Source organism: Carassius gibelio, chromosome B7 (assembly GCF_023724105.1).
Source record: "Carassius gibelio isolate Cgi1373 ecotype wild population from Czech Republic chromosome B7, carGib1.2-hapl.c, whole genome shotgun sequence".
In the NCBI taxonomy this organism is placed as follows: domain Eukaryota; kingdom Metazoa; phylum Chordata; class Actinopteri; order Cypriniformes; family Cyprinidae; genus Carassius; species Carassius gibelio.
Genome location: NC_068402.1, coordinates 8653393 through 8680452, shown reverse-complemented (window position 1 = coordinate 8680452; position 27060 = coordinate 8653393). Strand labels below are relative to the sequence as shown.

The window sequence follows — 27060 nt, the reverse complement described above, 5'->3', positions numbered from 1 at the left end:
GTGGGCGCCTATAATCATCATCACCTTTCACCCCACTAGCGACGACCCTGATCATGTGACACTGAAGAATGCTGAAAATACAGCTTTGCAGTGCAAGAATAAATTACATTTTAAAATAATATTTAAATAGAAAACAGTTTTTTAAATTTTTAATTTTAATAAAATTTCACAATACAGTATTTTAAACTGTATTTATCAACCTTGGTGGGCATAAGAAATTTCTTTCAAACCTTTCAATGAAATCTTCCTCCAACTTTGAATGGTAGTGTAAATTATGACAATTTTTAACTTGATTTAAATAGATTAAACATGACTAAGTAGACAAACAGTAGCCAGTCACTTGAATTCTGACAAAATGAAGCACTTTTAATTTATCCATTTAGCAGACACTTTTATCCAAAGCATCTTACAAATGGGCCACATCACAAGCAATTTCTCATAAGTGGCAGCAATATTCATAGTACACAATATGCCAAGTTTAAAGTATAAGATTAGTATACAAACTCCATTAGCACATAGACGTATCCACTATCTGTGGCGTATTTTTAAAAGCATGGAACCCATCCTATCATGTAGGGCGGCAATCAGAAAAGAGTGTAATCTGCCAACGGTATCAAGAGCAGGATGAGTGCCGTCTCTCCAGCGGTTTGTAAATGGATTCCAAAGACAAGCGACCGCACCATGTGACCAAAGTGAAGTGGACGGCATGCTCCTTATCTCTGAAGGAGAAAGGGATGGCTGGGAGCAGTGGTGGCACCTTGGCTCTCCGGACAGAGCTGTAACATGAAAACGGCCGTCCTTGCTGGCAACAGAGCTAAAGTGGATATATTTCAGGTGCTGTACTTCAAGAGGTCAGTGCGTAGAGACATGACAGAATGGACGCTGCTCAAGCGGCTTCTGGACGCTGTGCACCAGCACTCCACCATGATCGGACGCCTCTGGCTCACGGTCATGGTGATTTTCCGCCTGCTAATCGTGGCTGTGGCCACTGAGGATGTCTATACGGATGAGCAGGAGATGTTTGTATGCAACACCCTTCAACCGGGATGTCCCAATGTCTGCTACGATGCCTTTGCCCCAATCTCGCAGCCTCGGTTCTGGGTCTTCCAGATCATCACTGTGTCTACACCTTCACTTTGCTTCATCATCTACACCTGGCACAACTTGTCCAAGCAGCCAAAAGGCGAGCAGTCGAGGGAAGCATACGATCGCAGTTGCGACTCGGACAGTTGCTCCATCAAGTCGCACAAACATCTCGGCCACAGTCTTGCTGATGTCTATGAGGGCATTAAATTGCAGGAAGCCAAGGCTCCGTCCAAAAGCTCCTCGGGTGTACTTTCCAAGTTCTACGTCTTCCACGTGTGCTTTCGCACCGTTTTGGAGATCGGTTTCGTAGTGGCTCAATGGCTCCTCTTCGGATTCCACGTTCCCGCTCACTTTGAGTGCACAGCGACGCCTTGCATGCAGAAGGTCGACTGCTACGTCTCGCGTCCCACCGAGAAAACCATCTTCCTGATCTTTATGTTTTGCGTTGGGATCTTCTGCATCTTTCTCAGCTTCCTAGAGCTCAACCATTTGGGCTGGAAGATGATTAAGAAGTCGGTGCTCATCAAGGACGGCTCCTGGAAGGGATACGGCGCTATAAACCAAGACTCGCAGTCGATAGCCTCGCTTACCTTCAGAGACGTGACCAGCACTACTTCTTTACCTACCTTAGATCTAGTCGTGGACCATCAACCTGACTGGACCTGTGCTGGGAGCTGCTCAACGAAGAAAGACAAAGACACCTGCAGAGGAACACAATCACTCAAGGGTAAATCGCAACCAAACAAAGGAAGAAAACCAAAGCAGAAGAGCAGTGAGGTTTGGATATAAACTCAATTATGGACAAGTCGAAGAGTCTTAAAATTGATTACGATGCTATTTTTGTTTGGTAGGTTTTTGAAGGCAGCTGCTACTCGTGTGTTTGGATGAGCTTAAGAAATAAAATGCACAATCAGTCGTGACATGTAATCAATATTTCCACGTCATTTATTTATGCAATATACAGTGTGTAATAATATATTCATTTACAACATCTATAAACCACTTTGTTTATATAAATTATGCCAGAGAGCAAAAAGAAAACAATTCACAGCCTTTCCTTTCACTCAGTGATGTAGTGATGAACATTCGAGTAGAAGTTTTGTAAGAACACTAAAATTGGTACAGGAGTTAGTAATAGTGTTTGGAAACGAAGAGCTATTCTACATCTAAAGTCCGAGATCAAGATTGTTGGGGTGCCACATTTTCTTTCGAGTCGAGCAATTTCTTGTTTTCATAATGACCTCTAGAATAGTAGTCATATATATTATTTTATACTAAGAATCAGATCTTTCATTTTACTCGAACATTATCTATAATCTCTTAACTTTTGAATTTAAAGCTGCCGTGTGTATTTTTTTCAAATGTTAAAATGTTTTATCATATCCCAGTATTTTGTGCAGGGATAATTAGACACTATACCGTTGGAAAGTTTGGGGTTTTAAATATAAAAAAAAAAGAAAAGAGGTCTCTTAAATTCACCAAAATCACATTTATACAATAGAGATACAATAAAAACTGTATGTTTTATAGTGTAAAAAAAGGTTCAATAGTATTACAATTTAAACGGTTTTCTATGTTAATATATTTTAAAATGTTATTTATTCCTGTGCTCAAAGCTGAATTTCTCTTGGCTTGTGATCCTTCAGAAATCATTCTAAAATGCTGATTTGCTGCTCAAGAAACATTAATTATTATTAGTAATGTTGAAAACAGTTGTGCTGCTCCATGATACTTTTCAAAAGAACAATTATTAAAAATATATATATATATATATATATTTTGTAGCAACTGTTTTTACTGTCAAATTGACTAGAAATTACATGTTTCTCCAGAAACTTAATTTCTTTCAAAATAAAAAATACAAAAAAACTACTGACCCCAAACTCTTCAATGGTAGTGTATGTACATTTTAAAACAATTTGTTGGAGTGCTCTGAACAATGCACGTTTAGCTCAACCAGTGGCGTGGGTTTGGGGATAAAACTACTATTTTTCCAAACAATGAAAAATGGAGGGTTAGGTAAATGTTTCTAAAAGAAAAATAGGGCTGAATAAAAATATCTAAATAATCTCTATAGTGATTTTTTAACATTTGAAAATCCAAAAGATCTGAGATCCATTCCCATATTCCTTGATCTTTTTATTCTGTGCCACTAGTTCCTGCACCGATTTCCAGCAACTGTTGATAAATCAACTGTAAAGCAGGATATATTTTAGGAGTTTCTTTCACCACTGACATTTTCTTCAGAGAATGTAAAAATTCAGTACTTTTGGCAACTCAGTTTGGTGCTGTTAGTGGCACAGAATTGATACGTTACAGTTTTAGGCATCATTTGTTTCAAACAGCTTTTTCCCTTTTTGCTCTCTGACTGCTCTATTTGGCCAAAAAAATTAAATAAAAAATACAACAGGGAATGATCTGAAAACATCTGGATGGTCAATGGCACTATCTGTCCAATACAGAAACAAAAACAGTCATCCAAAGTTCAATTTCATGCACAAGAAACATACGGCTCAGAGTAACAAAAATAATATTTGACATTTCTTGAGTACAGTCTGTTTTTGGGGGGACAAACAGACACAATATTCGTCACTTCAAACTTAACTGGTCCGAATTAGAAAGATGTCGACTGCCGCTGATAAGCACAGGACAGTTCGACTACAGAATGTTTCATTAACATCTGCTCATTTTAAAATGTCATTCGGAGGATGACATCGGTCAAACAAACCACATAGGTGAGCAAAAAGTTCTTGTTACATACAGTACGAAGTTGTGAACCATATCAATATATATTTATATATGCTTTTTAGCACTCCATAAGATAAGACTGATAAAATTTTGTATTTCTCGGCATGGCAGAAAGAGATACAGTAGAAAGTGCAATGCCCTAAATCCAAAAAACACAACACAAAAATAAAATGTGCACATCAATGGGTGTGTTATTCTAAAGCTTTAGTGCAATACAGCCACCGTTCAAAAAAAAAAAACACTTGAAGGCGCGAGAGAGCAAAACCCATTTAAAAAACACCTGCGATACTTACTTACTATGATACCTAAGATCACAATAAGTCTGTAAACAGAGACAGACAGAGAGAGAAAGAGGACATTCATAAGAGGAGCAGTCAAGAGAGTCACAGTTTATAGAAAACTTGTGTTTCAAAAAACACATAAGACCACCGCAGGCAGGTAAACCTCATATCAGAGAAAAAGAAAAATATACCTAAACAGCAAAAGTCCAAAATCCACCCCATTGGATGCATCACATTTTCAAATGAATAAGGTAAATGCTGCGTTGAAGATGAAATAAAATTACACTGCAAAAAAAATACAAAATAAATAAAACTAAATTCTTAATCAGTATCTTGATGTTTTTCCAATAAAAATATCTAAACATTATTAAATCTAAACAATTTAAAAAAAAAATTATTATAATTTATAAGACAGATATATATATATATATCTTAAATTGGCAAACTGGTTTATACATAGAACTATAAAAACAAAATACAGTGGTATCTTTTAAAGTAAATTTCAAGTAAATTATCAGTATTTTGTCATATTTAAATAAAAAACATCTTTAAATGAAAATAATTAATTTTACATAAGAAACAGTTTTATATTTGTTTTATTTTTTATTTGACTTACACATTTTTTTACTTTTAAAGTTGAGATTAATTATTATTATTGTTACTATCATTATTATTATCATTAAAAATAAATGTATTGCATTTTAAAGATGTTTAGTTATTTTTTACTAAAGAACAAAGCAAAAACACTCATTAAAAATCCTTTTTTTGCAGTGTAAATTTCTAGATGTTGCACCATGATGCCTGGAAAACGTAATAAGATAAATAAATACTGAAATGTAAAAGGTTCAAAGTTGTCTGTGGTCAAACGCAAGGCTTTCATTGGTGAGAATGCAGCAGAGCATGTTGGGTGAGCGGATGGTTCAGACAGTCTGGTTTGGCGTGCGGTCAGTGACCCGGGGCTCATTGTGGCAGGGGCACTAGGACCTCGACGTAGTTTATGGGGAAGAAGCCCGATTCGCCGTTAATCATGCCTTCATACCAGTTCTCATCAATCTGATTGGTGAGGATGATGATGTCGCCCTCTTTGAAGCCCAGCTCGCCCTCGTTCTCCGGCTCAAAGTCGTAGAGCGATCGACAGCAGGGCTGGTCCAAGTGTGACTCGCTCTCTGCAAAGAGTTAAAGTAAATAAAGTAAATTCACCCTTTCACTGAATCTGTCATTTGTACTTATTATGTTGATCCGAGCCCATATGCTGCTTTTTAAATTTTATGATCTTGTCCCACAATGTTTACAGTGACCACAGCTGTCAAACCTGTCATTTTAGTACCACTGATAAACTATTACAGTTTTTGTCATTATTTAGAATTAGATATATATATATAATTTTTTTTACTTTTGGTGAGCATTTTGTCAAGATTTTGTTTTTAATATAGTTTTTGGGTTGTCCTTTAGTTAATATACTACTATAGTTTTTCTTAATATTTCGAATTAGACTTTATTTTTATATTTGTGTGTCATTTTTAAAGAATTTCGTGTTTTTGTCATTTTTATCCGTTTTTCCTAAGTTTTGGTTTTAGCTTATTTGGTTTTAGATATTTTAGTACTTCATCTTAAACCAGTTTCTTTATTTTCCTTTCTTTCCTTTTATTATTTTACTATGTCACTATGAAATTCTAAAGATATTTTTTAAAACAGAAAACAGGTCTGGAATCACTTGAGGGAGAGAAAATTGGGTTTGAAATGAAATATTTAACACCTGTGTGCTGAATTCAAACATCCAGTGAAACTAATGGAAAGAAAACAGCAGAGGGTTACTGAGAGGAAAGTAAATAAACTCAGTTTGAGAGCTGATGTGTGGGCAGATGAGATGAGTGGGTCCACATGAAATCTGTGAGCACAGATCTCCAAAAAAGCTCTAGATATTTCTGCAGAATTCAAATACTACAATCTCACATTCAGTGAGCGTCTAGGCCTGAAGCTACAGGATGATACTCACGTTTGCTATCACCATTGGAGCTCTCAGGCCATGATAGAGTAATGGGTGCTGTGTGTGTGAACTTATCAACTGAGAGCAAAAACACATGAGATCAAACATCAGAGACAAACGCATGAACATGACCACAAAAAAAAACAACAACAACCATGTCATCCATAAATTACGGATCTGAATTGTCAGGTTGTTAGGTTTTGATTCTGATTCAATTATTTTGATAGTATTAACCTCTTTATCTTTTCCCAAAGCTTCTAGTTTTAAAGTCTTTTTCAAGTCTGATTCCTATTTTGTATCATGTGACTGAAATATAAAAAGTCCGAACAGGTTAAAGTAATAAAATATTTCCATGATAAACATTACCACCTACTTTTTCCATTTACAGTGTGGTTGACTTGGATATCTGGAAAGGAATATGAATGAATATGTAAGAACACATGATGGTGGTGAAACATGTGAGCAATACACAATAAAAGCCATTAATGAAGCTCTAGTTTCTTAAAAAAATAAACGCACACACAAAGAATGACAAGCCAGAAGGGAAAAAACACACAAAATGAAACAATGAATGAAACCTCAAAATAGACTGTATAGCATATGTTCATTAAATGTAATTTTTCCACCAGTCGATGGATGGTAAATAATAAATATATATATTTGTATTGTTACTATTTCTATTTATTTTTTTGCTAGTAAGCACTGTGCTTGTATTATTTTATTAATAGATATACTGTAAAAATAGGAATTGTATAGATAATTTCATAGAAAATAGGATCTTGAAAAAATCTTAAAACTAAAAGTTATGTCAAAATACAAAAAGAAAGATGAAAGATTCTGCATATGTTCTGCCTTCATGCTCAGACTGAAGCACACAGGTTGAGGTGTTTTCCTGTGGATACCTGTGCTTTTGACTGATGAGGTGTGGGTAAGTCCATTGTGCTGCGTGTTTTCGACGGTCTCCAAACTGGACACGATCGACTTTGGCTTGAACTCTTTTTTGGGCCGACTGCTTGCAGTGGATATCCTGCAAGAGCAAAATATATATGCATATTAGCAAGAAGCCTGCATTTGTTATTGTCGACCATTTCATAACATATCTTCCAATTAAGACAGATCAACAGTAGGCTAGATCATAAAATACACAGGGGGAAAAAAACGAAGTGAACTCTGACTAGGAATATGGGATGTTTTTAAGCTGATTTGCAGAATGAGTAGGTGAAGATACCTGCTCTGTAGTTTGCTGTCGAGCTCCTTCAGGATCTCCAAGGACTGCCGATGGTAATCCAGCCCTGCCTCGATCAGAGCTGATAACTGACTCACCTGCTCCACCTACAGGTACATGAAAGACATGACTTTTCACTGATCCCAGAACAGAAACAGAAACAAGATATATTTAATAGGATTTAATATTTAATAACACATATAGTGTGCAGCACATACAGAGTATATATATGGACACTCAAACAAAACTTAATAATGTAAGACTGCAATGAAAGAATAATGATGTGATATCTTAATAATAAAGTCCCAAAGTTATGATACTTCACACAAAATTGTAAATTGTGTCATTATTTACTCACACTCATGTCGTTCCCAACCTGTATGAGATTCTTTCTTATTCTGGACTTAAAGCAGATATTCTAAAGAATGCTGGTAATGAAACAGTTGATGGCCTCCACTGCATAGTATTTCTTGACCTACTATGGAAGTCAATGGGGACCAAAAACTGTTTGGTTCTTTTCAAAATTCTACGAAACATCGTCTTTTGTGTTCAACATAAGAAAAAAAAAATTATACATGTTTGGAACTAAATGAGGGTAAGTAAATGGTGACAATAATTTTATATATATATTAATTAAATGTATGACAGCACTAATATATATGTGTGTGTGTGTGTGTATATATATATATATATATATATATATATATATAAATAAATAATAATTTTTTGAAATAAATTAAACATTCTCATTGGTAATTTTCCTTACATCGTTCTCCAAAAAGTTAAACATGCTCCTCTCAGCGAGTTCTTTGGATTCCTCAAACTTCTCCACAGCCTGTTTGATCTCCTCGTCGGGAATCTTGCCTTGACGTTTCTTCTTATAGTCAAAGTCTAACCGTCGACCCTCCAGTTTCTTCAGATGATGCTATCAGGAAATCACATGAGATTAAATCATGTACTTCACTAACCTTAAACACAAACTAAATACGGACAAACAGCTATCTGTAAATGACAGTGTCTGATAATAGAGGGAATCAGGGACATAAAATGAACAATTATTTGTTATCTATTTAATAATAAAAAAATAACAAAACAGTGTTGTACCACAATCTCTTTGAGGTCTTTGTCTTGTAGAGTCTGAAGTGGGTCAATGAAGTTCTGTTTCACGTTGATATCAAGGGCATCTTTAATATCAGCCATCTGCTTCATGGCTTCACCGATGTCCACCAGCGCAGCTCCTGAGAAGATGAGGCAGACATTATATTTTGACTTTAATATAAAAGTGATCAAACATTTAAATGTAGAGAGAGAGAGAGACAGAGAGAGAGAGAAATTGTGTCATATATATATATATATATATATATATATATATATATACTATGTCTTTTTACAAAAATAAATATATATTAAAATGTAATAAAAAAAAAAATAACATTTTATTACATAATCACATTATAATGCCTTTTTGTGATAATATGATAATCCAGTGATTAAATACTTTACAAATGAAAGGTACTTATTTCATAATTTTTTATTTGCATTTAATTAACACAATCCACAGGGTATTGCAAAAAAAAAAAAAGCTACAAAATACCCCAAACAGTAAAACTGTTCTGATTTCAATTTCTAATCGGAGGATCCGCTTTGGAAACCACTGTAATATAACCAGCATGTGCTCATCAGTGTCTGGCATCAGCAAAGCACCACAAGGTGTCAGAGTTGTGTTCAAATGCTGTAAGTAAAGCAATATTCCAGGAAACGTGTTTCACACTGCACAGTGTGCAAGACTGTGTGACTCAAAGAGAAACAGAGTTCTTGAGATCGACCAGCATTCCTTCGCGCTGTAGTGGGATTTCCGTAACCGTCTGCCTGTGGCTCATGTCTGTGCATGCATGTGCTTGACTGTTGGTATGTGCGGGCGTTACCGAAAGTGGACTCCTCCCCCAGTTCCCGTCCATATCGCAGCATGCAGTCTCCTAAAAGCCCTTCAGTCTGCGGATAGCCCGTCGTCTTCACCTGCCCTCTGATTTTAGACACCGTGTTGAGCATTCCCAGTTTGGCTCTTGATGCTGTCCGGATACACAACATACACTCGTGACCAAACCAGAAATCATCACACTGCACTACAAACATGATTCACTGACTGAGAAATTACAGTAATTTAGAAGCAGCAGTGGAGGCAAGAGAGGCAGTATCTACTCAAAAAAAAATTAATACTGCATGAGAAAATAATCAACAACACACACAAAAAAAGCTATTTCAAAATACAAGATTAAATAGTGTTTAAATCAATTATATTGTGCAATAGTGATGAAGCTTCAAAGGGAGGTGAGTTTACTGTGTTCTCATTGAGTGAGATAATCATTTTAATGAGATAATGGTCAAAAATCATGTTTGAACAAGTCAGCCTAAATGGATCAAACTAGTGGTAATAATGGAAAAATCATACCAACCCTTAAACAGTGGTATAATTATTTCAGTTTTAATAAATAGTACAGTAGTATAAGCATGCTACTGTATGTTATTCTAGCATCGTTCACATTTAAGTATAAGGCTAGTGTTTCACAAGACTTCAACCCTGTAATCAAATTAGAACTGGAAGGCCTCGCCTCCTTATTTCAGAAGTCCACTGCACACAGCTGCTTAGTAGGTGGTGTTCATGATATTTAATGACTCAATGAAATCATAAGTGTTATGAATATGTGAGATCTGTGATCATACCAGGGTTTGGCTGAAGATATTCTGTGGTTTTCGTTATAAGTTCAAAAACAGACTTGTTGGTGACTTCTATTTTCTGTAGAGGTAGGAAAAGGTAAGAGTAAATATATTTGTCATATAAATCACATGTGAAGAGGGGCTCGTTTCTGCCGTTTTTTTCCTCACCCGCTCCATTTCCATGAAGTCTTCATCCAGCTTTGTCCCTTCTGCACCGCTTATCTTCTCACTCAATAACTAGAACGAGAGAGAGAGAGATATTAGATCAGAAACAGGAAACAGTGATATTAGGCAGGAAGAAATCGCATAATGTTTCCCTGTGTACACACTGGTGTGGGCGGAAGAAGAAAAACAAATCAATAAAAAGAGCCTCTGTCTTAGCTCATTGTAGAAATGATACCTGATGTCACAGGTCTGAATTTAGTTTTGTGTGTGTGTTGAAGCAGCAGTGATAAGATTATAAATAACACTGATATGTGTGACCCTGGAGTCTTAAGTCGCTGGGGTATAGTTGTAGCAATAGCCCAAAATACATTATATGGGTCAAAATTATCTATTTTTTCTTTTATGCCAAAAATCATTAGGACATTAAGTAAAGATCATGTTGCATGAAGTTACTTTGTACATTTCTTACCGTAAATATGTCAAAACTTTATTTTTGATTAGTTATATGCATTGCTAAGAACTTAATCTGGACAACTTTATAAATTATTTTCTCAATATTTCGATTTTTTTTTAAACCTTATGACAGTTTTGTGGTCACATTTCATGATGCACATTTAATATTATTATCCTCATCATTTTCATTGAAAATCTAGTTTTACATTAGGCTACCTATTACAATATCAGCTAAAAATTATTACATTTATATTTAGTCATTTAGCAGATGCTTTTTAGTATTATTATTATAATTTATTATTATTATTATTTGCATATTAAATATAGCACCAAATCACTTTATTTGAAAATTTAAAAATGTTTCAAGAGCACATTAATTATTATTATTATTATTACTACTATTATTCTTTAAAATGTATTTCCACATCACTTATTATAATATCATCAAAAAAGAAACTAATAATAATAATAATAATGAACCCTTTAAGGGCACATTTATTGTAAGTATTATTACTGTTGTTATTATTATTGTCATTACTTTTCATTTCAATTATAAATTCACATCACTTTATTTTAAACAATTATTATACAAACCCGATTCCAAAAAAGTTGGGGCACTGTATATATTGTGAGTAAAAAAGAATGGAATAATTAAAAAATCACATAAAATTATATTTTATTTACAATAGAATATAGATAACATATCATATGTTGAAATTGAGACATTTTGAAATGTCATGCCAAATATTGGCTCATTTTGGATTTCATGAGAGCTACACATTCCAAAGAAGTTGGGACAGGTAGCAATAAGAGGCCAGAAAAGTTAAATGTAATCTGGAGGACCAATTTGCAACTTATTAGGTCAAATGGCAAAATTATTGGGTAAAAAAAGAGCCTCTCAGGGTGGCAAGAAGAAGTCAGAAGTCAAGATGGGCAGAGGATCACCAATTCCCCCAATGCTGCAGTGAAAAAAAATGGAGCAATATCAGAAAGGAGTTTCTCAAAAAAAACTGCAAAGTGTTTGAAGTTATCATCATCTATAGTGCAAAATATCATCCAAAGATTCAGAGAATCTGGAACAATCTCTGTGCGTAAGGGTCAATGCCGGAAAACCATACTGGATGCCTGTGATCTTCAGCCCTTAGACGGCACTGCATCACATACAGGAATGCTACTGTAATGGAAATCACAACGTGGGCTCAGGAATACATCCAGAAAACATTGTCCGTGAACACAATCCACCGTGCCATTCGCCGTTGCTGGCTAAAACTCTATATGTCAAAAAAGAAGCCATATCTAAACATGATCCAGAAGCACAGGGGTTTTCTCTGGGCCAAGCTCATTTAAAATGGACTGTGGCAGAGTGGAAAACTGTTCTGTGGTCAGACGAATCAAATTTTTTTAAAGTTTTTTTTGGAAAACTGTGACGCCATGTCATCCGGACTAAAGAGGACAAGGACACCCAAGTTGTTATAAACGCTCAGTTCAGAAGCCTGCATCTCTGATGGTTTGGGGTTGCATGAGTGCATGTGTCATGGGCAGCTTACACATATGGAAACGCACCATCAATGCTGAAAGGTATAGAAAGGTATATTCTAGAACAACATGTGATCCCATCCAGACGTCGTCTCTTTCAGGGAAGACCTTACATTTTCCAACATGACAATGCCAGACCACATACTGCATCAATTACAACATCATGGCTGTGTAGAAGAAGGATCCGGGGACTGAAATGGCCAGCCTGCATTCCAGATCTTCACCCATAGAAAACATCTGGTGCATCATAAAGAGGAACATGCGACAAAGAAGACCTAAGACAGTTGAGCAAGCCTGTATTGGACAAGAATTGGACAACATTCCTGTTCCTAAACTTGAGCAACTTGTCTCCTCAGTCCCCAGAGGTATGCAAACTGTTATATAAAGAAGAAGGGATACCACACAGTGGTGAACATGACCTTGTCCCAACTTTGTTGAGATGTGTTGATGCCATGAAATTTTAAATCAACTTATTTTTCCCTTAAAATGATCAATTTTTCTCAGTTAAACATTTGATATAGCATCTATGCTGTGTTCTGAATAAAACATTGACATTTGAAACTTCCACATCATTGCATTATGTTTTTATTCACAATTAATTTCTTTGGGAATCGGGTTTGTAATCTCAGCTATTTATAAGTTATCAACCATAACAAGTACAAAAATGATTATTAGTTTATCTGTATTAGCCAGAATCTTAATATAATTTGTAGTGCATTGTTACATAATTGGTGCACTAGACTGATTGTTGTGATTCAAGAAACTAGTTATAAGCACCACTAATAATCACTAAGAGGATTAACATATCTTGCATAACAAAACGAAAATTAGGTTGACATTTTTGCCATGCAGTTCAGTGAGAACATAAAAAAGTGAAAAAATATGACACAAAATTAATAGAGAATAGTCAAAGGAAATGTAATGTGCTGTACATATTTGTAAGGAAAACACATATTTTTGATAATTTTAATTTACCTCTCTTAAAGCAGGCTAATTTAGAGTCAAAACTTTTCAGAATGGTTCAAGCGTGCTGACATGATGTGCTTTAGTCTGCTGAAAATCCAAGTTATACTTCAAGAATGGTAAAAGCATCAGTAAAAAATGCCTTAACATTAAATTTTCAAATAAATCCAAATACATCCTGTCAGACTTTGAACCCAAATGTCAATGCTGCTCAATTATTGAAAAAAATTTAGTGAAATATAATATGAAACAAGAAAAAAATGATCCTAATCTTATAACATTGATTGTATCATGGAGCCAGGATGTTAGAGAGATCCATTACATCAGCTGAAAAGGAAATTTAATTACATTTTAATGATCCTCTTTGCACACTGAAGGACTGCACAAAATAAAACTTATATTAAAAAAATATTCCATTATGATTTCATGTTGACTTTAAGCCTATTTATTCACTAAATATCGGTCAGTTAACTTACTGAGAGGCTGCAATTATCTGTGTATAGCACTAAACCTGTTTTATTATATAAATCTGACTAGCCACCAACTAGATAATTATAAAAACGTGTAGTTTTTCCACACCTAACGCCCCAGTTGTCTAAGCTCAGAAGTTCATCTGTTTCCAAAATGGTAATTGGCTAAGCACCAATTGCAGCATGAAGTGCCCTACATTTATACTAACAGTCAGAATTCTGACCTACTTCTGGCTCTGGTTCATCAACACTGGCCCTGATGGATGCTGTTTGTTTACTGCACTGCTGTGCATGAGTGATGAAGGTGTGAGGTCAGAACATGGGTCAGAAGGTCTTTGTAAATCTGTCTCTCTCTCTATCGCTCTTTAATGCATGGGTGACTGCAGGCAGAGGTTGTTCAAACACCCACACGAAACACTCAAACTGATCAGAACACGCTTGTAATTACAAGACTGTCATTAGCAACATGATCAGCCGAAAGAGTTATGAATCATTCACAGGACTGAATCAGATCAGACGGCTCATTTACTTACTCACTGAAACACAGGTTATGATGTCTCAAAATGACCCAGATCACACTGACATATTCCAACAAGAAGAGGAGTGCTTCAAATATTCAGATGACGTACTTATTTTACCCCTACAAAAAAAGTTTGGCATGTTGGAAATAATGGAAACCAAGAAAGATGGCAAACTACCCTTCTAAAATCCATACACTAGATAGTAGAGTACATAGAGCATACTGTATATTAATCTCAATTATTGACGGTTTAGAATTTTATTTTACTTTTTTTTTCAGATTTCATCAGAATTAATGCACTTTGACATTGATTCAAATCAAGAGAATGTGAACTAGCGGAAAACCACATAAATTACCAGATGAAAGAAAACAAGACTATATTACACTGTCATTAGAGAGAAATATAGCATATTTTCATAGCACCAGCTCTTTTCTCAGTGCAGAAAGAGTGCGTGTGGATTGTTGCCAGGTTGAGATGATTAGCTAAAACACTGAGCAGAAGATGATGGGAAAAAAAGCTCTGATTGGTTGATTTAAACTCCTGACATCTGGTGACCGCAAACATGAAAGCTCTTGGATGTTTGTTATATATATATATATATATATATATATATATATATATATATATATATATATATATATATATATATATATATATATATATATATATATATATATATATATATTCCTAATTAAACAGTGTATCTGTGTAACTAGTCATCTAGTCTAATAGTAAGAAACCCCCGGAAGCCAGTCAAAAACACTGCATATGCGATCCATCTAAAAGACTTAGCTATGAATCAAAGTGTTAAATAATCCTAGCTATTTTATTTTCCTAATTGATATTATTTATTTACCATCAAACGGTTAAGATTAACAACACCGACGGCAACAGATGTCATGAATGAAATGCAAATGTACTTCCTGACAGCAGGTGGCGCTTTTGGACAAGCAGAAATACAGCAGTTACTATTGTTACCACTATAGACAAAGCAGAGCTGTGCTTTTAACACTGTTTAATTAGGAATTATACAGATACAACATTAAAAAAAATGTAAATGAAACTTTTCTGGATAAAGTCGGTTCCCTTTCACTCACAATGTTTCCCCCTTTAAACTGGTAAGTACACTCCAACACTGTGCAGTGCAATGTGATGTCTGAAGTGAAATTAAATGATGACCTACTGCTACTTAAAGGCAGACAGTGGCCTTGGTCTCATAGCAGTTCCACAGACACTAAAAAATGCTCATTTCCTCTTCATGGACAAGCATTCGATTTACTGAGGAATGAACGAAGTGCCCTCTGTTTAAATGAGGAAGGAAATTGCAACACAAGTCCAGACAGTGATAACACACACTCCAGCAGGTTGCGCTTTTCCTTACAGACAAACATTGTGTTGTGGAACAAACGCCCAATTAAATCAAGGGCGCACACATATTCAAAGCTGCAGACGATTGTTAGAGTCAACAAGTGAAAATCAAAGTTTTCTGTCTGTGAGGGTGGGAACTCACAGAAAGCACATGCAAACCAAACTCTAACCTAGACTCAAAAAAAAACATGACAGATAGCAAAGCACTCGCTAATTAATAGCAACAGACAACAGCGTGACACCTTTTAAAACAGAGGATAAGAATAGAAAGAGTGAGAATGTCTTTCAAAGCAGCGATTGCTTTACTGTGATCTATCCAATTAGCAGCTACAGCAAACGACTCTGGTGACGTCAGCATGAACCAGTCAGTTTAACAGCAGCACTTTAACAGATGATCACCAGGTCAAAACAGATCAACTTGCTAAAGACTGAAGGTGGAATAAATGTGTCCATGTTTTAGTATTTATGTCAGTCATCATGTTCAATCAACCATTTATTATCACCAAATAAACCTGGAACAATCACTACACAGTACACAGATTACCATATAATGTGTAAATAAATAGTCATAAAATATCATTAAATTTTTATCTTGTGTGTATAGATAGATAGATTTTGACACAAATTATTATATAAATTAAATTAGATTTTATTTTAATTATTTCATTAAATCAAAAATAAAAGTATATTATTTATTGATTATATGTATGTATGTATATATATATATATATATATATATATATATATATATATATATATATATATATATATATATATATATATATATATATATATATATATATATATACATACACAGTATTGTAGTAATCTGTTTTACAGTGGTCTCTTATGGCTTCTGATGGGGTCATATAGGCAGCAAACACAAATGCAAAATGCACGAAGTGTAGACAGTGTGTCAGTCCACTGGGTAAACAGCTGGTGTGTCCACATAACCACTAACTTTCCCAACATTCAACCCAGAAATTAAAATCTCAGAAACCTCCTTAACTTCCCCTCTGAGAAAAAAGATGATGATACAGTTTACAAATCAGGAAGTTGATCTGAAATGATGTCTTCTGGAATGATTTAAGGATATGTGTTGTAACTCGATGATGTAAGATGTATTGAGACAAAAGATTTCTATTGAACATTATTTAGGAAGATAAAATGCACTCTTAGAATGTCTTTAACAGTAATTAAGTGATTCAGTAATATTGGGTAACATAAGGCCCCTTCCTTTGTGCAGCACACAACAGAATAAACCTCCTACACACTCAGAAACACACAGAACTGACATGCAAACCTACGCAAAAGGCAAACCGTGTACAGCACAATGCAATATGGTGCAACGAAACCATACAAATTAATATTTCATATTAATATAACAGCAATATTGTTGAAATACTTTTAAAGGTAAAAATGTAGCATCTACGTCTGAAAATTTACTCACCCTCATGTCATCAATCATGTAGATGAGTTTGTGTCTTCATCAGAACTGATCTGGAGAAATGTAGCATTACATTATTTGCTCATCAATGCAGTGAATGGGTGCCGTCAGAATGAGAGTCCAAACATCTGATAAAAACATCACGATAATCCACAAGTAATCCACACCACTCCAGTATTAAGAAACAAATCCATCATTAAGGTGTTTTTTGGACTGTTTCTGCTTGTGAATGGCACTTGGTCTGTGCATATTTCTCTCCTGATTCAGAAAAGATCACTTTTTCCACTGAAGAAAGCAAAATAATGTATAGAGAACTCGTAATTTAACCTATGGCAAAAATTGGAATTTAAAAACGTCCTAATTTACTTAGATTACTTGTGTATTACTGTGATGTTTTTATCAGCTGTTTGGACTCTCATTCTGACGGCACCCATTCACTGCAGAGGATCCATTGTTGAACAAGTGATGAAATGCTACATTTCTCCAAATCTGTTCGGATGAAGAAACAAACTCGTCTTCATCTTGGATGACCTGAGACCGGGTACATTTTCAGCAAGTTGTCATTTCAGGGTGAACTATTGCTTTAAAACCAGTCATCTGTTCATATAGCAAAGGAAAAGACTAACATTTAAGACAGCTCTAAGAGACAGCTTTTTGTAAAATGTCACGTTGAAATTTGAAGTGGAAAACCCGATTGAGGTTAGCACAAAAAAAGAAAAATACTGTAGATCATAATCAGAGGAGTAAAGACAGACCTGCACATCTGAAATATATTTTTAGAAAACTCTAGTTATTTTAATAAACTTAGAATAGATATAAGACTTAAACCTTGAACAAAGTCTTTGTTCAACTGCAAGGCCTTTGGTTTGCTCATCTCTGTTTTACTTTGTGGTGACCTTAGATATATCACTGGTTGAGAATTAGATCTGTGTAACACAAAATAACATCAGCACAAACTGTTCCTGTTTAATAAAGCACAATAGATTTGACCTGAGCCTCAGAACTGTGTGTCACCGATGTTGGGCGGCAGTCTCACAACAGCAAGCGGATACAGAACAGATAATGCTCCTGATGTTTTTTCAGGCAGCACTACTGCTGTGTTCTTTATGTACGGCCATTACACGCATCTCAAGAATACAGGATGAAACGAAACGCACATCAAAGAGCCTAACATACAGTCGTGAGAGAACACAGGACATTTGCAGCCGTTTATGATGGATGATAATGTCAGACATCAAGAAAACATCATTCTAAACGTTATTATGTATTTATTTTAATGTGCTGCACATCATATTTCAGTTCTACCTGCCAAAACAGGCAAAAAATTAGATACAAATAATTATTTGCCATCACAGGAATAGATGACATTTAAAAATATATTAAAATAGAACAAAGTAATTACAATTTTATTTAATATTTTTATAAAATATACTATAATATAATATTTAATATACTATATATATATAAATATAAAATTATTATATTTGATATATAATGTAAAATATTAAATAAAATTACTAAATGTATTCATATATAAAATATATTTGTACAAAATATATTTAAAATAAAATTACAAATTAAAAGTACCCCACCAAACGGGTTGTCAAATGCAGTTTTTTGTTTTCCCTTACCAGTGGAATTCTAGTGGAGAACATGTGTAGACTTTTTATAATGAGAATGACATGGTTTAAGAGAGCATGCTCTAAAAAACTAAGCATGAAAAATATCTAGAGGCCTGACAATTTTTGATACTAAATAACTTCACAGCTGGTGCCTCCATGAAATAAGGTTCTTACTTACACAGGATACTCATGATCACATCGGTCTCTGTGGCTTCCTCGAACTCCACTCACTAGCAACCAACTAGGTCAGGCTAAATTTAACCATAACACACAAAAGAAATTAGCCTTACATGGCTGTATTGCTTGTGACTTACACCGCTCAATGGCAATATTTCACGAACCTTGAAGCAGAAGGACACTGCGATATGAATCAGATATAAAAAGAAAAAATATTTGAATGCATGATTAAAGTCAGCCTGATATGAAAACTGACCTTACATTTTTTAATCCACATTCTTTTGTTTAATCATGCACAAACACTGCAAGGAATTTCACAGAAACGAATGTTTGTCTGTGCAATCCTCCAACAAAATCTCATGCCCCACTTTAAAAACAACAACTTTTCAGACATTTTGGCTAACTTACAGGTTTCACAATCCAATTTAAACTTGAAAACTTGAATTTGAACAGCCACAACACTATTTTAAAATTATAATGAAATACAGCATATTTTTAGTGTGACTGACTGACCATCACTGACAAGGTACTGAAATAAAACCGCACAGGACTGAAATCAAACAATCAATGCATAATTAAACAAACAAACACATAAATAAATACATTTTTGATTCATTCACTTTGGATACCTTTTAGTGCAGGCTGCTTCCATTTTCTAAGGAGTATTACTCAAGAGTATTTTGTATTATTATCAACATGTACTGTCATGTTGAATATTTTTAATGCACAAACTGTCAACACAAGATGGATTGGACTGTCAGTCAAGCTCTTTTAAAAAAAAAAAAAAAAAAAGCAGTACTATACCATTTCCCTATTTAACGCAGCATTACATAAAAAAAAATGTGGTTATTTACTGCACAGACAATACATTTGAATCAGTTTGTATAAACAAAAGGCAGGTGTGTTTACAGTAGCATATTAATAATGTGTGCAATATGTGGTCTAGAAACCAAAAGGGAGAAAATAACCTGCAATATTCCTTTAATTCCTTGTTGACGTTTGTCAGTGAAGGAATGAAGCGAGCTTTGTAACCTGAGGCTGAGTTTCACTACAGTCCATTAGAAACACCAGGCTTGTAGGAGTCTAGCGGTGATAATGATGACTGAACACAGCTGTGTCTGTGATAATAACCGTCACTGAAGACGACAGCAAACCGTGACTCCATAACGGATCCAGTAGTGCTTTATTATCACTGCACATGATGAGAGACGAACAGAGAGTGTGAAATCAGCTTGACGTCGGTGTAGCGAGGAAAACATCATCCTGACTCATTTACTAATAGCACGCTGCCTGGAGTCACATCTTACACTCAACGTCAAAAGACACTCATGATCCATTATCAAGTGAAACTGGAAATCCAGCTCAAAAATGATAGAAGGTTATTTTATTTTGATGAAAGACAAACAAATATTTTCCTGTATAATAATGTGCACTGATGAATTCCTCACATTTCGATTTCATGTTGAATTAGTGAATATGAATTTCTGCAATGTAACATTTCTGAGTGAATATTCAGCATTCAATATCGTCTTGTTGTGTCGTCCATTTGTTGTTCTTGTTAATTTAAACTAAACCTATTAAAAAACATTTTTGGTAATTCAAATAAATCTGAAATAAGATCAAATAAAAATATTACATTTAAAACTTAAATAAAAAAGCTTAATAAAAATAGCTAAAAATTCACTTAAAATTAAAATAAAATAATAGTTTATTACAATAAATTTTATAATAGTATTTAAATACATTGTAAAAAGTGGTTACCTGCAATTATTACTTTATTACCATTTCTACCCAATTTAATCCATGGAATGAATTAATGTTGGTGTAAAGTAATGTGCATATGTTGGTATTATTTTTGACTTGAATAAAACCTTATTTTAAAATGTTACTTTTTTCAGTAAAATACCAAAATAACATTCATTTTAGAGGTAGATTACATTTTCTGAAAGTTTACAAATATACTTTTTATTTATGTGCACAGAACAATTGTTCTTAATAAGAATAAGACTAAGTAGATTATATATCTATTTTCAGTACTTTTAATAATGTCATCTTTAAAAGAACCAAATCCAAGGCAAAGTAGTGAATGAAGAAAACTGTACTTCAATGGACATGCAGGTCTGTACATCAAACATCTGAGAAAAGACAGTCACAGACTCCGTGTTCTCTCAGATGTGTAACTTCCTGCAGGGTACTGGAGTAAAAATACAGCGGTTTGTGAAAGAGTTTCACAGCACGAGCGCTCTGACCTTCTTCCTCCCCAGAGAATAAAGACAATGCAGCATGATCAATGGAACAGCTCTGACCAATGAGACCCTTTCCTTCGCGGGTAAAAATCAACAAAACAATAAAAATAACAACAACAATGGTGTGTGTTTTTTTCATGGGTGGGATCGGTTTCCTATTCTAGCTTTTCAAGAATTGATTCATCAATGCAGTTTCAATAAAAGGTCACAAAAACAGGAATGCTCTACACAGACTCCTAAGTGTCACCCTTTCCAGAATAACATGCCAAATAGCTGGGACACACACAAGTACCAGAGATAATTGATCATGGAAACAGAATTGCGTGACTTGAATTTTGTTCAACTTGAAAACATTTCACACTCAAATCAACATGCAGCAAAAACTAGGGATGTGCACAGCTACACATTTTCATAATTGACTTCAAACTAGGCTATTGATTAAGATTGCAATGTTCTTGAAAAATCCTCTTATGGTCCTTTGATCAGAAATATAGTTAAAACTGTGAAATAGTATTACAATTCCTGTGATGATAAAGCTGAATTTTCAGCATGATTACCCCAGTATGCAGTGTCACATGATCCTTCAGAAATCATTATAATGCTGACTTCCTGCTCAAGAAACATTTTCTATTATCAATGTTGAATACAGCTTCATATTTTTTGTCAAAGCATTGATGCATTTTTTTCAGGACTCTTCGACAAAGTTTAAAAGAACAGCATTTATTTGAAATGGAGATCTTTTGTAACATTATAAATGTCTAAACTGTCCCTTTTGATCAGTTTAATATGTCCTTGTTGAATAAAATTAATTTGAATTGATTTTAAAAGAAATAAAATCTTACTGACTCCAAAAGATGTGAAAGTAGTAAAACCTTTTACTGCACAAAACTATCAAAGCTCTCATGAGAAAGTCTCCAGTACTGTGGCACACAATGAACTTCAATGTAACCCAAGTAATTAGACTAATGGACTATTCTAGCGGTTACATGTAAAACATCCCATTCAAGAGATCAAAGCTGTATTGCTTTTTTTCTACTGCAACCTTTTACTCAAGCAAACATTTACTGGCAGACACCCGGGAGCAAGTAACAAACCACAAAGCAAAATTCTGTCTTATTATCTCTCTACAACACCTCATACATGCACCTGTGGATTTTTAGTATGCTAAAAAATAGACCATACTATCAGAATGTTAACACTCTTTCAAAGAAGCTGCATCTCCTATTAAATGCAACAATGCTTAAAAAAATTAAATAAATGTATATTAAACAGTTTGTCCATTCCCAGTAACAAATATGCACATGCATGTCGAAAAGGCCTTGATGAAAGAAACAAAACTGAAACAAATAAAAAAAAAATGGAAAATGAATTTTGAGTACTTTGAGAACACAAAATAAACAACTGCCCCTTATTAACAAATCCAATCAAAACTCTGAACATGAGAAAATTGTGCCCTCTCTGAGGAAAGCCTGTTTTACTCTCTCAACCTTCACATCTGATGCCAAGCCATTTCTTTCTACAAGCCAAAAACTTGAAATGAACCCATCTATCAGGTGCAGCACCTCGGGTGGGACGGGCTTTTAACATCACAGTTAATAGTCACTTAAACATCCTGCCTGGCAGAGCGAAACACCATGAAGGCCTCTTCCCCCTCGCGTGGGAAAGTTCATACAACTGCCATCTGAGAGAGTGAAGTAACACTGGTTACATCAGAGGGCTTTTTTACATCACCAGGGTCTCCAAGACAAAAAGCAAAATGGACCATATTAAACTCTATATTTAAATACTGCTTTTGTATAGTATATTATTTATCTACCTAGACAGACATAAATAGATAGATAGATAGATAGATAGATAGATAGATAGATAGATAGATAGATAGATAGATAGATAGATAGATAGATAGACAGACAGACAAAGGATGCTCATGAAATATATCCAATGGGAGTGGCAGCAACATTTCAACAAAAGTGTTTCACATAAAGAATTAATATTACGTCTCTGTCCAATCAGAACTTCCTGAATGAGAGAGGACGGGAAGACAAGAAACACGCTCCCACGACTGGAACATCCTGCCTTATTTTCACACGGACAACTTTTCAATCTTAACACGTAATCATTGTGCCAAAACAAAATTTTTTTGAATGTGACAGCTACAGTACATTCAGACAATAAAGAAAAGTTATGACATATTCATGACTTGATTGATTGTCCTCACATCAATAGTTGCATATGCAAATAAATTACCCCAAAATTAAAGGGTTATTACTTAACAGAACTTGACTGACACTTTCAAGCTTCACAAAAGGTACAAAAACACCATAAAATATCATAAACTTTGTTGTGTTCTGGATTCAAAGCATTGAAAAAACACACTGAAAAAAAGTCTGTTGCACAACAGTTTATGGAAGATAACATTTGGAAAGTAAAGTAAAAGCAATCCATCAGTCTATGCACTAATCCAAAAATGCAAAATGAGATTCAGTCCGCAGTTTTAAAAAAGTCTTATCACTCGTGATGATACCAGACTGAAGAGCTGAAGACAGAGCAGAAAACAGACTGCGGATTTAAGTGGTTTACATTCCTTGGTGCACTAGAATAACTCTAGTAGCGTCTGCTCCCAGCCATCTGCAGTAAAACCATTACTGTGCCAGATGACCGTGGGAGCACTCGCTAATGTGAGTAATAAAGAGAGATCAGCCTCGTCATAGTGATGTTCCTCTCCAGGAGTGGGTGCTCGGATCGATACTCAATCAATAATACATGTGGCTGGAAGTGACCTGAAGTCTTGTGTACACACATCTTCTGGTTAGTCTCATTTCTGTGAAGAGGAACTGCTGTTTTCGCATAAATCGCACATCTGTGTTCTCTGCATAGCATGAGGCCCTGATTTTACAGTCGGTTTCTGATTTAATTTGTGCTGAAAATATATTAATGCTTCAACACTACTATTTGTAATTTGCAGTTTAGTTTTTGCATTAATGCTGGAGAAAATGCTCTAGAAACATACAGCTGTAATATTTCTGCTCAGTCCATTTTCAATGCCAAATAAATACATTTTCATACATTTTTCTTTTAAACACTACTTTAAAAATAGTGCATGCCAAAATAACCATGAAAAGGCTATTACACACCATTAAGCCCAAAGAATACTTTAAAGTTAACAAGGATTAAGCATTTGTCGAGCACCTGTTCATTGGTGCTATCAAATAGAGTATTTAAAAAAAGAAAAGAAAATAAAAAAGATACTTGGGCTTTAGGCTCAAACTGTTCAAACTGGCAGTAGCAATGCCATTTTCATGGGTTAAATTTCAGGAAATGCATGCACATACAACCTTGAATTTGCTCTAGATAAAAGTATCTGCAAAATACATCGCATAAAGCATAAAGAAACAGCCACAACATTTTCTGTCAAATCTGTTCCAAACTGAGAAATGAACCTTCAACAAAACATTGGAATGAACTACAATCAAACTGTTACAGTATATTATGCATAATAATACAAGAATTGGACCAAATAATATGAACAGCTGAAATATAGGCAAAATAATTAAGGTGATTTACCACCATTAGCCTTTAATTCAGTTTCTAACCTTTTCTGAACAGATTCATACAACTTCTGAATAATCTCCAGTGGACTGTTGTCTATCAAAACATCTGCCAGTTGCTTCAGATGTTGAAGGAGGAAATCTGCTTCTCGCTCTTCTTTCCAAAACTATCCACAGTGGTTTCCAACTGACCAGGAATTATGACACCATCTTTTTTTGCATTTTACCACTAGTGTTTGTAATGAACGTTTAAGCAGTTGCAGCTCTTTCATGATGTTGGCTTGGTGATGTTTTTTTTGTGGAAACAGGGTCTACAAAGTAAAGAGAGTATGGAGGTTTGCTGAGGTTTCTCTGTTGTCTGGATACAGTAATTCTTAAAGTTTGAAGGTCATTATCAGGTTTCCACCCACTGTTGTTCTTTACTGATAAAGTCTTGCCATGCTTTGTGTCCGCAGTCATAATCGCAAACACTGGTGTTCAACACTACTGAACACAATTTATATTACACTTATATAAAACCCAGAGAAAACAGACAACTAAAAGATAAATAGACAATAACAACATTTGTTTTGACACTGTGGCATGCACAAATTGCATTAACTCCAATAATAATTGGTGTTCATAACCCTGCATGTATATTGTACCAACATCCTTCTATACTGGGTCTGGAACTTTGAATCACATTTTTTTTTCTGTATAATACCTGCATGTGTACATGAGAATTGTTTCCTTAATCGGTTACAAAAAATAATAAAAAGAAACGTACACCTACAGTACAGTACAGTAATTTGTATGTACAACAGCAATGAATCATTTCGCCATGTTCACATAACTCTTGCTCTCACACACACCTAGTTCTGATCCATGTTGACATCTGGTTACTAAGTTACTCTGATCCTGGCGTGCTGCTTATGTGGGAAAATCCCAACTAAAACTATTCATTCTAGAGGGTGCAGTTGAGCTTTCCTGCGCAATCTTGGTCTTAAAAAGAGCAACTGACACTTGATGCATTTCATTCACACAGTGATTTGTTGCATACAGTGAGAATAGAGCCTTTGGGAAAATAGGACAAGATTATAAACAAGCTCTTGCCTGCCCTGCTCTTATCAGCCATACAAATATGTGTAAACAATGATGTCAACTAATGACAAGTGAACTTTGGATTAGAAATAGACTATTGTGGATGCCTATGAATGCAGGGAACAAAAACTGTAATAACCTAAATGGATGCTCTTGCATTTCTACTATCAAAAAACCTGTGGGTGGTTGAAATGTGCTGCTTCCACTCCATTTTCAATAAAGTGTTCATAACCAGCAGAATTGTTGTATATGAGCAGCAAGTGTGCAAACAGACTGTATACTAGAATAATAAGATTTCATATCTATTTGATCATCCCAATCAGATTAAATTAAAGTCTAATAAGTGAACTATATTTGATATACCAACAGCTTTCCATATATATATGGGTTAAAGGAACAGTTCACCTAAAAATGAAGAGTGGATTACTTGTAAATTGTTGTGCTGTTTTTATCAGCTGTTTCGATTCACATTATGACAGCACCCATTCATGCATGCTGTATACCTGCATCACTGCATTAAAAGTCATTTTAAATGCACCATATAAATTTAAATTTATACATAAATAACAGCAATGTGACTGCAACAGTTACCGATTCCTTTGTAGAAATGGACTATACAAGGTCAGCTGTGATTTATTTAACTAGTGAAAGTGTCCAAATATTGAGGGTTCCTGTTTTAAAGTGAGTATTTAGCTCAACCATGTGATCTCATGACTTGACTCAGTGTAAAATAACAGTCTGATTAGTCTTACTCATGAAATCTTAAATATTCATTTAAAATACACTTTATATATGTCAGTTTAAATGAAAATAAGTTGTAAAATTAGTAAAAAAAATAAATGATAATATTTGCCTTAGGGTCCATGGAAATGTCAACAGAGCAATTTGAACCACTGCAGCAGGAAACAAAACATTATTGTTGAGCCATTTAGACAGACAATGGAAAATATCCACCAAAACATAAGCATACATATATTTTTAAACTAACTGCAGACCTTCTAGTGGGCACAGCATGGGGTTTCAAAACAATAAAATGAAAAACAAATGGCACACTAGGAGATAGGCTTTGGTGAGGCAACATATAAAAAAAATATTAATAGCCTATATGATATATGTGAGATTATAAAAATCTATTTCTTGTTTTATTCAATCTGACTGGAATTACTATTATATAGTTTATGGGATGATATTATTTTTATGGCCTTAATTTGTGGAAAGGTCCTTTAAAACCCACAGAACCCATACCACACATGTGAAAATCATCACAATATGACTTTTTTAATGCTAAAACATAAAATTAGCAGCCAAAAATGAATGACCTGAGCCATATAGAAACCAGAAAGTTAAAGAGAAATCAACATTTTAAAAATCCCTCATAATAACACCTTAGAAACTGCATAGCAACACCCTGGAAATCAATTT

At 34.6% G+C, this 27060-nt stretch overlaps 2 protein-coding genes across 4 annotated transcripts in view; one reads left to right on the top strand and one right to left on the bottom strand.

Moving 5' to 3' along the window:
* Positions 1–852: 852 nt before the first annotated feature.
* Positions 853–1892, top strand: LOC127962594 (gap junction delta-2 protein-like). The gene has a single exon (XM_052562219.1). It carries the CDS (start codon positions 868–870, stop codon positions 1873–1875), a length of 1008 nt encoding a protein of 335 aa, XP_052418179.1. The 5' UTR covers positions 853–867; the 3' UTR covers positions 1876–1892.
* Positions 1893–2008: 116 nt separating this feature from the next.
* Positions 2009–27060, bottom strand: part of LOC127962592 (endophilin-A3-like) — a 29015-nt gene continuing 3963 nt past the window's right edge. Inside the window, exons 2-11 of one of the 3 annotated variants that reach the window (XM_052562216.1) lie at positions 10211–10279; positions 10049–10121; positions 9253–9396; positions 8432–8565; positions 8094–8252; positions 7331–7434; positions 7005–7129; positions 6476–6508; positions 6112–6180; positions 2009–5281 (exon numbers count right to left, since the gene is read on the bottom strand). In XM_052562216.1, coding sequence (XP_052418176.1) covers positions 5076–5281; positions 6112–6180; positions 6476–6508; positions 7005–7129; positions 7331–7434; positions 8094–8252; positions 8432–8565; positions 9253–9396; positions 10049–10121; positions 10211–10279 — 1116 coding nt within the window. In that variant the 3' untranslated portion in view covers positions 2009–5075. The remainder of the gene's footprint in view (positions 5282–6111; positions 6181–6475; positions 6509–7004; positions 7130–7330; positions 7435–8093; positions 8253–8431; positions 8566–9252; positions 9397–10048; positions 10122–10210; positions 10280–27060) is intronic. The other 2 variants (XM_052562217.1, XM_052562218.1) reach the window with 2 other exon arrangements.